Below are 11,754 nucleotides of genomic sequence, written 5' to 3' on the forward strand. Positions count from 1 at the left end.
ATCATCTATCTTAACCTCAGCTCACAGTGCAGAAAGATGCAGTGATTTCACATTAGCATTCTGGCTAACTGTTAGTAGCACCTAGATGTCATCGTCTTCAAATGCCTCTCACCCTGGTGCTGTTAAACTAACCGATATAAAGCACTTCCAAGTCAGGTTGATATCCCAGTTAGAGGCTGACATTATAGCACGCTAACCCGGGTTAAAAATGACCAACGAGCCGCGCTAACGTTCACATCACTGCAGCTAGCAAGCTAAAGCTAACCAGTGAGAAGCTAACGTCAGGGACATTCTTCCACACAACACACTTACCTCATAGTTCAGTTTCCATGGTAAAATACGGGATAAAGTAGCTCGTTTTCGCGTTTACGTGACCATATGATTCGGTATCTCCTCCCAAAATGTGTCGGTTTATCCACAAAAACCCTCTCCCGTATGGATCCGAAATCCCGACCGACTGAGGGACAGCTGGAAAATGGGGTAACGCTTCTGACGTATCGCGATAGTTCGTAGTAAGTGCATGGTTTAGGTGTAACATCGCGAGAGTTGTGTGAATTTCAGGGACGCTGTGGAGTAAAAATGGATTAGGAGCGCTCTCCTGCCGGCTGCTGTTTATTAGGAATAAATCCTGGTTTTAGGTTTAATCTCGTATGGCATAAAATGGAAAATACTCATGTAGAGTGCAAGCAGCTCAAAATGATTCTACTAAGTAGTACTTGAGTGAATCTACTCAGTTGCTTCCACCTGTGTGTGTTTAATACAAGTGGGGGAAGTCGTGTGTCCAGTAGTTATCAAAATAAAGAAATATCTTCACATGTAAGTTTTTTATTTCATCATGTTAAATACCTTTCTGTTTTTAACTGTTGACCTTTGAGGAGTTTGAAGTGATTTACATACAGTACATTTTGTGATGGGTTGTTGTTTGTTGTGTTACAGTGAGTGGTTACAACATCACACCATAACAGAAGGGTTTAGACTTGTTGTGCCAATACAGTCAGACGACCATTTTAACAGTAGGAATCAAAGCTTTTTTAGATATTTCTCTAGCAGGTTTCTCTTAAAGAGAAGCCCCCACATGTTGTCAAAAGAAAATAACAAATCTATGTGTAAGGAATAACTTCACTAGATCATCATAGCCTGATTTAATCATGTAATATTAGTTTAGAAAAGTTGAACATGTTAACTGAACTTCTTTTTTGGATATAAACCATTTTCAGACAAAAGAGAAACCCCCACATATTGTCAAAAATAAAACGTCTCAATCTGCAGCATGAACTTTATTCTTTTAGAATAACATGAAGTGCAGAAGTATTGTCAGCTACATATATTAAAAGCTGAGGTGGGAGAGGTGCTTATATTTTGTACTTGAGTAAAAGTAGAATTACCAAAGTGTAAAAGTCCTGCATTCAAAATGTACTTAAAGTACCAAAAGTAAAAGTAGTCATTGTGCAGATTGGTCCATTTCAGAATAATAGATATGATATGTTTTATAATGATTGATCATGAAAGTGTTCTCAAAGCTGGTAAAGGTGCAGCTAGTTTGAATGACTTTGTATACTGCAGGGTAGCTTGTGGATTTACTCCAGGTGGAACTAAAGTCTGATTTAACACTTGATTATATTTCACATCATTCATCCAGATCTGTGAAGTAACTAAAGGTATTAAATACATGTAGTGGAGGAAAAGTACATGATGTACCTCTGAACTGAAGTGGACTAGAAGTACAAAGTAGCATACAATGGAAATACTCAAGTTTCAGTGGGAGACATTGTGTGTCCAGTATTACAACTTTATCAAAATAAATAAATATTTGCACGTGTGAGTTTTTTATTCTACTAATTCTCTTTCTGTTTTTAACTGTTGACATTTGAGGAGTTTGAAGAAATATAGGCCTACATACAGTATATTTTGTGATTTTGTGTTGTTTGTTGTATTACAGTGAGTGGTTACAACATCACACCATAACAAGAAGGTGTATATGTGTTGTACCAGGACTGTCAGACGTCCAGTCTACCAGTAGGAATTTAAAGCTTTTTAGATATTTCTCAAGCAGGTTTCTCTTAAAGAGAAGCCCCCACATGTTGTAAAAGGAAATAACCACCATACAAATATGGAAGAATTCAACCAGATTAAGATAACCTGATTTAAGCCTATAGGTAATACTCATTTAGTAACACTGATTCAAAAATATCTGTAAGTAGTGTTTTACTGTAGGTTATTTGTATCATTCTTTCAAAGGCTGTTCAAAAGTCAACTTTAGCAAGCTTAAATAGAATACCATGACAAAGCCTTTCATTCAAAGCAGGCGTGTTAAACTAAAGGCCCGGGGGCCAAATCCGGCCAACGACTTCATTTTATGTGGCCCCATAAGAGCTTGCAAAGAATATCATATGTTTATTATACGGTTACATGCTACTTTACAGAAGCACGTTGCTCATAAACTACATGTCCCACAATGCATCTCAAATTTGACTTTTTCTTCAAAATATGCTTTTTTTCTCAGAATTAGATTATTTTTCAAAATTTTACTTTCTTTTCAAAATTTTACTTTTTTTTCTAAATGTTACTTTTCCCCCCAAAATTTCACTTTTTTTTCAACATGTGTCCCCTCTGTGTAAAGAGACTCTGGAAGTTTCAGGAAAAAAGATTCTCTCTCTTTTTGTCCTGATCCATTTATATAAAAACCTGTCTGAAAATGAGCTGATCAGATTTTGGCCACTTTATGATGTCATAAAGATGTTTTGTCTTGGGCTCCTTATTTTCATCTAAAGTAACAGACAGAGAATCAGCACTTTGGAAACAGGGCTGAAACAGAGGGGATTCTGGGATGCTGCAACGATCTGTTTGGTGTTTCAGCCAATCAGAGACAGGCTCTGTATATATCTGAGACCTGTGATATATTGATGAAAAACAGCATAATAGGGGACCTTTAACAGCAACAACAAAAGAGTAGGAAACATGTCTGCTTTTACAGATTAAGCGTTATGTTTTTTTAGAAACATTAATAACCCAAATGCATTAAAACCTTCAATATAAATGTTTGAATTCATTATCAATTTGGGTTCGAATCGCGAGCATGGCAGTACATTTCAGCCCCCATCAGTTGGATTTGTTTCCATTTTGTTTAACTTGTGCTTATGTGCAATATAACATTTGGTTGTTGTATGTTGTTGGTGTACAAGTATTTTTGTAATAAACATTACTTAAAATGTGCTAATCCTTAAAATCCCGTAGAGGGCGATGTTGTCATTTTAACACTGCAAGAAGCCACCAATGTAAACAACGAAGAAGAAGAGATCAGCTGACTCAAGCCAGTCAGTTAGCAGCAACTGGGAAATAGCTGATTTTCAAAAGGGAAAAGACATGACAGATACATGAAAAGAGATTATTATCAAGCAGATTTTAATATTGTGTTGCATAAATTAAATTGGGTGAAATATCATGAAGGGTTTGTACTGGAGAGCCGGAGTTGCTGAGCCCAAATTCGTTATCCAGGAAACGGTGAGTGTGTGTTAGTGTGTGTGTGTGTGTGTGTGTGTGTGTGTGTGTGTGTGTGTGTGTGTGTGTGTGTTTTTGGGTCTGTCTGTGCAAGTGCATACTTTACTTAAGCTTGGCATTATAAGCCACATTTCACATTATTACACACTAAATCCTAAAAGCAAAGGAAACTGACAGGCATGTGAGAAACTGTGGCTCCACCTGCAGACGCTGCTGGCCATTATTATTATTATTGTCAACAACTTCAAAAACATAGTAGAACAATTACTTTCTTTATATTTGTTAACTATCTAATTTGCAGTCCACTGTTTAGCAGTCATGGTGCATTGTTTATTAAATGGTTTAGAGGAAGGAAATGCATCAATAATGTTTATCAAATGCATTAGGGCTGCACGATTTGGAAGACAAATGCGATTATTTTGAGTAATATTGCAGTTACCATATAGCAGGGATTGATCATAGTTGCATCACTGTTCTCAACACATTAAACATTATATCAAATTATTATGGTGTTGTTTTTATTAGAGATGTATAGGATCTGTTCCAAACAAATATTGTATGCCAGGATGTATCTGCATCTTCACAATACCTCAAATAGTTTTCACATACTGTTTATTCAGGCTTTAACAAGTAGCCGATTGTGCTTCCTGCAATTTGAACATCGACCCAAAACATATTGCAATTTCGAAATAACATTGATTAAGTGCCCAAAAATGCATGCTTACAGTAATGTCCATAATCTGGCAACCTGTCTTTATGTACCTTTCTCTATATTAAAAACGGTGTGTGTGTGTGTGTGTGTGTGTGTGTGTGTGTGTGTGTGTGTGTGTGTGTGTGTGTGTGTGTGTGTGTGTGTGTGTGTGTGTGTGTGTGTGTGTGTGTGTGTGTGTGTGTGTGTGTGTGTGTGTGTGTGTGTGTGTGTGTGTGTGTGTGTGTGTGTGTGTGTGTGTGTGTGTGTGTGTGTGTGTGTGTGTGTGTGTGTGTGTGTGTGTGTGTGTGTGTGTGTGTGTGTGTGTGTGTGTCAGTCAGTCAGTCAGTCAGTCAGTCAGTCAGTCAGTCAGTCAGTCAGTCAGTCAGTCAGTCAGTCAGTCAGTCAGTCAGTCAGTCAGTCAGTGTATCTCTGGGTGACAGTTTGTGTTAATCTGTTTCTCTCCAGGTTCTTCCAGATGTTTTGGGCAGCCATCTGGTCAGAGTTCAGGTTAAGGCATGTGGACTCAGCCCTCTGGACCTCAAGGTACTGAAGTCAAACATGATATCAAAATGAATGTGACCATGGCTTTACATTCTCAGAAAATAACCAAACGATAGAACTGAAAGCTGCAAATAAAGACACCATAGAAACTTTATTTTGCTGCTTATATTGAGAAGTCAAAACATTCAAATAATCCTTGATGGTTTTCCTGCAGCTGCTCAACGACGTGGGGATCCAGAGAGATCTAATTCCTGTCGGCAGAGAGGTGTCCGGCGTCGTCCTGCAAGGTAACACAAGCACAGGTTTCTCTGCTGATGGTGCAGAAATAAACCATGTGATTAGTAGTAAGTGTGTTCACTAACCTTTGGTCAATTGTTTTTTCTGCAGTGGGAGCCAAGGTGTCTTTCTTCCAGCCGCAGGATGAAGTTGTAGGTAAGACAATTGTAATTTTTCACAAAAACCTCTTGGCTCGATTACATATTGGTTTTCTTATGGTTAATATTATAATGTAGATGTGTGAGTATGAATGCTGTCCCAATTGTTCTTTAAATTTATTTAATGCGTCCATTTCTAACCAGTACAGGTAGACATAAAAAACCAAACATAGCATTAAACAGCAGAACATTTTAAGGTTAGTTTGTACCAGTTAAATAAATAGGAACAGATGTACATGTAAAGAAATCTCACCCCAAGAGTGCTTTGTTTATTTGGGATCTATTATATTTGTGTTTTATACTCAGGTATTCTGCCTTTGGACTCGCCCTGCTCTGGACTCTGTGAGCTCATTGACATCGATGAACACTATTTAGGTAAAGTCAACCAACATATCATCTATCACATTAAAGGGGACCTATCATGCAGAATGCACTTGTTGATGTCTTTTATACATAAAGATGTGTCCCCGGTGTGTCGGGGAACTCACGCAGCGTCAGAGAATGAAACCCTGACTCTTTTCCTCCGTACCCAAATCTCTAAAAACGGAGCTGATCCAGATTTGCGTCCGATATGACGTAATATCTGAAATGTGGACCCACGGCCCTATCAGAAACGTTGCTATCAGAAACAATGGCCGACTGTTTTGGACGTAATACGGTCGGTGTTTACATTAGCATGGCTAACACTCAGAGCTAACCTGTACTGGAGAGCATGTGTGTGAAGAAGCAGGAAGTAAAAAGGAACTCACCTTGTGGTATAACCGGCAAGAGAGAAAGCCTTTGAGCTCCATACTGTTTCAGAAATAATCCTTGATCCAATCCAATCCAACTTTATTTATATCGCACTTTAAAACCTTCAGACCAAAGTGCTGTACAGAGAGATAAGCTCACAAAACATAAAATAAATACATTTAAAATAAAAGATACAAACACAAAACAAACCAGAATAACTGTAATAATAATAATAAAAAAACAAAACAGCCATATAATAAAAACAATAGACCACTGAAAGCGAATAAAAGCAACAATCTACTTGTTTACGAATGCTAAGGAGAAGAGGTGGGTTTAAAGACGGGATTTAAAAACAGACAGTGTGGGAGCCTGTCTGATTAGCAAGGGCAGGTCGTTCCACAGTTTAGGGGCGATAATCCATGATATGGCGTTTCATCACGGCAGTATTTAGTTTAGACAGTAGCTGCCGGGTCCCGCATAAGCTCCGCCCCCTCCTTTTATTTATGTTTTTAAAGCTTTATACCCAAATCAGCACTTTAGAAACAGGAAGTGAAATAGAGGGATATGAGGCATGGCTAGAATGGGTGATCTGTTTGGTCTTTTGAGCAAAACACTTCATAGACATGTTTTTTATATATTTGTATATATCTGAGACCTATGCTATTGCCTAAAAATAGCATGATAGGTGACCTTTAAATTAAAACAGCATTAAATACAGCCTTTAGCCTTTCATATAATATATATAACACATCTTGCTGCACTGACACAAAACAAGCAAAGACAGGAAGCACACGTCTAAAATGAGCTCCTGTGTTAATGAGAGGAGTATTTTTATTGCAATGGATGCTCAAACTGTTACAACTGTTCTCTGTAATCATCTGCACCTGATTCTTTACAAAGAATATACAGCTGACAGTTTAAAGAAAGCAGAATTGGTAAAATTACCTTAAGTGCACAACATTTTCCTTGTTGTTTCTTGACTTAATTTTTGCAGACATCAGTATGCTGTGATTGTAGAAAACCATTTGATGAAGAATCATAAATCATAAACTAAATAAAACAGATGAACAGATGAACTAAACGTGTGTGTTTCTGTTTTTATTCTGCAGTTCAGAAGCCGGAGAAGTTGAGCCCGGTGTGTGTTGCCGGAGCGCTGCGTGACGGCCTCTCTGCTTACACTGCGCTACACACACACGCTCGCATGGCAGCCGGACACACACTCCTGGTCCTGGATGGAGGCAGCGTACGTAAATAAGACAAAAAAGATTGCTCACACACTCTTTATGCAACCAGGACTCTCTTTAGGATAGCTTTAACCCACCAGAGGACATTTCCACACACTTTTTCTAATTTAAAAGTTCACCTATTGTGCAAAATCCTCTTCTTCATGTCTCCTCTACATCAACATGTGTCCCCTCTTCTTCATGTCTCTTCTACATCAACATGTGTCCCCTCTTCTCCATGTCTCTTCTACATCAACATGTGTCCCCTCTTCTTCATGTCTCTTCTACATCAACATGTGTCCCCTCTTCTCCATGTCTCTTCTACATCAACATGTGTCCCCTCTTCTCCATGTCTCTTCTACATCAACATGTTTCCCCTCTTCTTCATGTCTCTTCTACATCAACATGTGTCCCCTCTTCTTCATGTCTCTTCTACATCAACATGTGTCCCCTCTTCTCCATGTCTCTTCTACATCAACATGTGTCCCCTCTTCTTCATGTCTCTTCTACATCAACATGTTTCCCCTCTTCTTCATGTCTCTTCTACATCAGCATGTGTCCCCTCTTCTCCATGTCTCTTCTACATCAACATGTTTCCCCTCTTCTTCATGTCTCTTCTACATCAACATGTGTCCCCTCTTCTTCATGTCTCTTCTACATCAACATGTGTCCCCTCTTCTTCATGTCTCTTCTACATCAACATGTGTCCCCTCTTCTTCATGTCTCTTCTACATCAACATGTTTCCCCTCTTCTTCATGTCTCTTCTACATCAGCATGTGTCCCCTCTTCTCCATGTCTCTTCTACATCAGCATGTGTCCCCTCTTCTCCATGTCTCTTCTACATCAACATGTGTCCCCTCTTCTTCATGTCTCTTCTACATCAACATGTTTCCCCTCTTCTTCATGTCTCTTCTACATCAGCATGTGTCCCCTCTTCTCCATGTCTCTTCTACATCAACATGTGTCCCCTCTTCTTCATGTCTCTTCTACATCAACATGTGTCCCCTCTTCTTCATGTCTCTTCTACATCAACATGTGTCCCCTTTTCTTCATGTCTCTTCTACATCAGCATGTGTCCCCTCTTCTTCGTGTCTCTTCTACATCAACATGTGTCCCCTCTTCTTCGTGTCTCTTCTACATCAACATGTGTCCCCTCTTCTCCATGTCTCTTCTACATCAACATGTGTCCCCTCTTCTTCATGTCTCTTCTACATCAACATGTGTCCCCTCTTCTCCATGTCTCTTCTACATCAACATGTGTCCCCTCTTCTCCATGTCTCTTCTACATCAACATGTGTCCCCTCTGTGTAAAGACACTCTGAAAGTTTCAGGAACAAAGATTCTCTCTCTTTTTGATCCATTTCTATAAAAACCTCTCTGAAAACGAGCTGATCAGATTTTGGCCACTTTATGATGTCATAACGATGTTTGTCTTGTGTAACCATTAGCCAATCAGCAACCAAGGTAACCCCCCCCCCCCCCCCCATCACCTGAATCTCCTCCTAGAGCACCATTGAGTTCTTTGTAACCAAATCTCTCTCAGAGGGGCGTGGGGAGGGGCTCCTTATTTTAATCTAAAGTAACAGACAGTGAATCAGCACTTTGGAAACAGGGCTGAAACAGAGGGGATTATGGGTAATGCTGCAATGATCTGTTTGGTGTTCCAGCCAATCAGAGACAGGCTCTGTATATATCTGATAAAAAAGAGTGTAATAGGAGACCTTTAAACTAAAGAAACATATTAATAAGTGTGTTTCCCCCATGTCCCGCTCCCTCCTCAGTCTTTTGGCCTCATGTGCATCCAGTTGGCGTGTTACCACGGAGTGAAGGTTTTTACAACGTCACACACAGCAGAAGAACACACCTTCCTGGAGCAGCTTCGACCCAGCGTGGGTACGTACAGGCCAGCATCGTGATGACTGTAGTTCACTTACAAAACACTGCTTTAAATCCATAACAGAAATGAAAATATTTAAACCCAATCACCCAATGAAAGTCCTTGAAACAAATAATGAATTATCCACAAATCAGACCTAAGCGCTTTGCTTTTATGATCATGTCAGGCTCTTTCCCTCTTTTTATAAAAATATTTCCGTATTTTTTCTTTCTTCTTCTGATCTTTTCCTCGCCGCTCCACATTTCCTCAGGTGTTCAGGACCCGTTAGTAGGTGAGATCTTTTCCTTCTGTCTTTCTTCCTGAACTACAGGCTTGTTTCCCTCGCTAATCTTCTCATTCCTGCACTAAAAGGCAGTTCAATCCGATCTTATTTTCTAAATCCCTAATGATTCCTGTGAGCTGTAAATCACCAGTTTATCAGATACTGTTTTTGTTATAATATTTTACAAATGTTTTCAAAGATTTAACGATAATTTGATGTTTGTCACCCAAAGATAAGACCGTCTGATTTGAGTAAATGTTGTAAACGGGAGAATGCATTTTTAAAACTGGCGCCACCCTGTGGATAACATTGGAATTGCAACCACTGCAATTTAAACGATCTTCCAATGAGATATGTTCTGCTGATAGCATCTGAATTGCACGATTGCAGGTTTTTAGTTTTATTGCATTATGATCCATATTTATATGATGGTTCTGTGTCTTTGTGTGTAAAGCAAAGGTGATCCCAGTTTATAAAGACAAATCAGAGCTGCTCTCCGTGGTTATGGAGGAGACGGGAGGACTGGGAGTGGACATCGTCATCGACTCTGGAGGTAAACACATGATCAGCACCTGGAAGATTTTTAACATCCTCCTGGATCCATGATCTTTTAAAAAAAAAATGGTTTGATTGTCTTTGTTGTATTTTTTTATTCCTATTTAATATTTTCTTAACATTTTAGAAAGGATAATGGTTTCTGTGTGTGTGTGTCTCTCTCTGTGTGTGTTTGTGTGTGTGTGTGTGTCTCTCTCTCTCTCTCTGTGTGTGTGTGTGTGTGTGTGTGTGTCTCTGTTTGTGTGTCTCTCTCTCTCTCTGTGTGTGTGTGTGTGTGTGTGTGTGTGTGTGTGTGTCTCTCTCTGTGTGTGTGTCTCTCTCTGTGTGTGTGTCTCTCTCTGTGTGTGTGTGTGTGTGTGTGTGTGTGTGTGTGTGTGTGTGTGTGTGTGTGTGTGTGTGTGTGTGTGTGTGTGTGTGTGTGTGTGTGTGTGTGTGTGTTCACAGTGCGACTTCAAGAGAAAGAGTCCGATGAGACGAAGCTCCTCCCACACAAACATGACATCATCAGTGTGCTGGGAGTGGGGGGGCACTGGGTCACATCCCACAAAGAGCTGCAGGTGAGTCACTTTATATATTAGTTATCAAACAGTCCCTCTCTACTCTCCTCCTAATCAAGTGGTGCAGGAATGAGTCAGCGTTTTTCCACATCCGGTCCTTTTCTGAGGGTTTTTGGTTAGATGCATTAAATATGTTGTGTGGTTCATACAAAGATATGTTAACATTCTAACAAGCAGTATTTACATTGTTACTCTACCTATTTTTCTATAAAGTGAAGATTGTTTTACCTACTTTTGATACATGCTCTGATAGAATAACTGTATGCTCGATAGATAACGCACTCGTGACTTTTTGAAGCATCTTAAAAATGCTAGTTTCTAAAACAAAGTGTCTAAAAAGACAACAGAGGTTTCAGGGGACATTAAATGTTAACACGTCAAGCGTGCATGGTAACATTAAAAGGAGGGATATCAACAACATACCTGCAGAACTGTACATTTTTGAGTAAAAAGTAAAGTTTTATTGCAATGATTTTGTATTTGGAAAGCTAAAATTGGTCTTGAATTGTCTCGTGTCTCGCTGCTCTGTGTATCCTCACAGTTGGACCCTCCAGATTGCCGACTGCTGCATTTGAAATCTGCCTCTCTGACGTTCCTCAACCACGAGGTGTGGACGGCTTCTTCCGCCCAGCAGGGAAGATACCTGCGTATCCTCTGAACACTGTGTGAAGTCAATAATGTCATAATGTGCACATCATCAGGTTCATCAAGTCCCTCCTTCACAGACCTGTGTCAGACATCCTGAAGGACATCGTGGAGAAGATGTCCACTGGAGTACTCAGGTAAATATATAAATCACATGGCTAGATACTGGAGTCAGACACGTCCTTAATTATCATTACAAACTAACTTAAATTACATTTACCAGTGTCAGCTTTTAAGACAATGTTTGATATACAAGGAAATTCAAATTTATCATAAGAAAATATGAATTTAAAAGCAGGTATCTTTCTCCTCTCTTGTGACAGGGGTTAATTATCCTCCTTATTATTTCCATCTAAAGTAACAGATAGAGAATCAGCACTTTTGAAACAGAGGGGATTATGGGTAATGCTGCAATGATCTGTTTGGTGTTTCAGCCAATCAGAGACAGGCTCTGTATATATCTGAGACCTGTGATATATTGATGACAAACTGTATAATAGGAGACCTTTAAATCTAAAGGTGTTTGTCTCTGCAGACCTCAGCCTGAGGAGGCCGTCCCTCTCTACGAAGCCACGGTTACCATGGAGACCGTCCAGCGCCACCAGAAGAAAAAGGCCGTTGTTCAACTCTGACCAAATTCATGTAAAATGTACATGCGCTAAAAGTCACAGGAATCACTTCACATCTGCAGTTTCATCAGCTGTTTGTCATCTAATGTACAACTTTCATACTAAATAAACCAACGACAAGTCTCACAA

General features: G+C 39.5%; 2 protein-coding genes across 3 annotated transcripts in view; one reads left to right on the forward strand and one right to left on the reverse strand.

Moving 5' to 3' along the window:
- Positions 1 to 496, reverse strand: part of itsn1 (intersectin 1 (SH3 domain protein)) — a 60,415-nt gene extending 59,919 nt beyond the window's left edge. The window contains exon 1 of the mRNA XM_079691116.1: positions 313 to 496. The gene's annotated coding sequence lies outside the window, so the exon portion shown is untranslated. The remainder of the gene's footprint in view (positions 1 to 312) is intronic.
- Positions 497 to 3,270: 2,774 nt separating this feature from the next.
- On the forward strand, positions 3,271 to 11,754 carry cryzl1 (crystallin, zeta (quinone reductase)-like 1). Of its 2 annotated transcripts, XM_079686346.1 has the most exons (13): positions 3,271 to 3,501; positions 4,655 to 4,732; positions 4,905 to 4,977; positions 5,078 to 5,122; positions 5,431 to 5,499; positions 6,966 to 7,099; positions 8,862 to 8,973; positions 9,228 to 9,248; positions 9,694 to 9,792; positions 10,239 to 10,351; positions 10,893 to 10,998; positions 11,088 to 11,133; positions 11,532 to 11,754. In XM_079686346.1, the coding sequence occupies exons 1-13, from the start codon at positions 3,442 to 3,444 to the stop codon at positions 11,626 to 11,628; spliced, it is 1,053 nt and encodes a 350-aa protein (XP_079542472.1). In that variant the 5' UTR covers positions 3,271 to 3,441; the 3' UTR covers positions 11,629 to 11,754. The 2 variants fall into 2 exon arrangements, with proteins under 2 accessions (XP_079542472.1, XP_079542473.1); XM_079686347.1 differs by lacking the exon at positions 9,228 to 9,248 and having other exon boundaries at positions 3,272 to 3,501.

Source organism: Notothenia rossii (assembly GCF_949606895.1).
Source record: "Notothenia rossii genome assembly, chromosome: 6".
Classification (NCBI taxonomy): domain Eukaryota; kingdom Metazoa; phylum Chordata; class Actinopteri; order Perciformes; family Nototheniidae; genus Notothenia; species Notothenia rossii.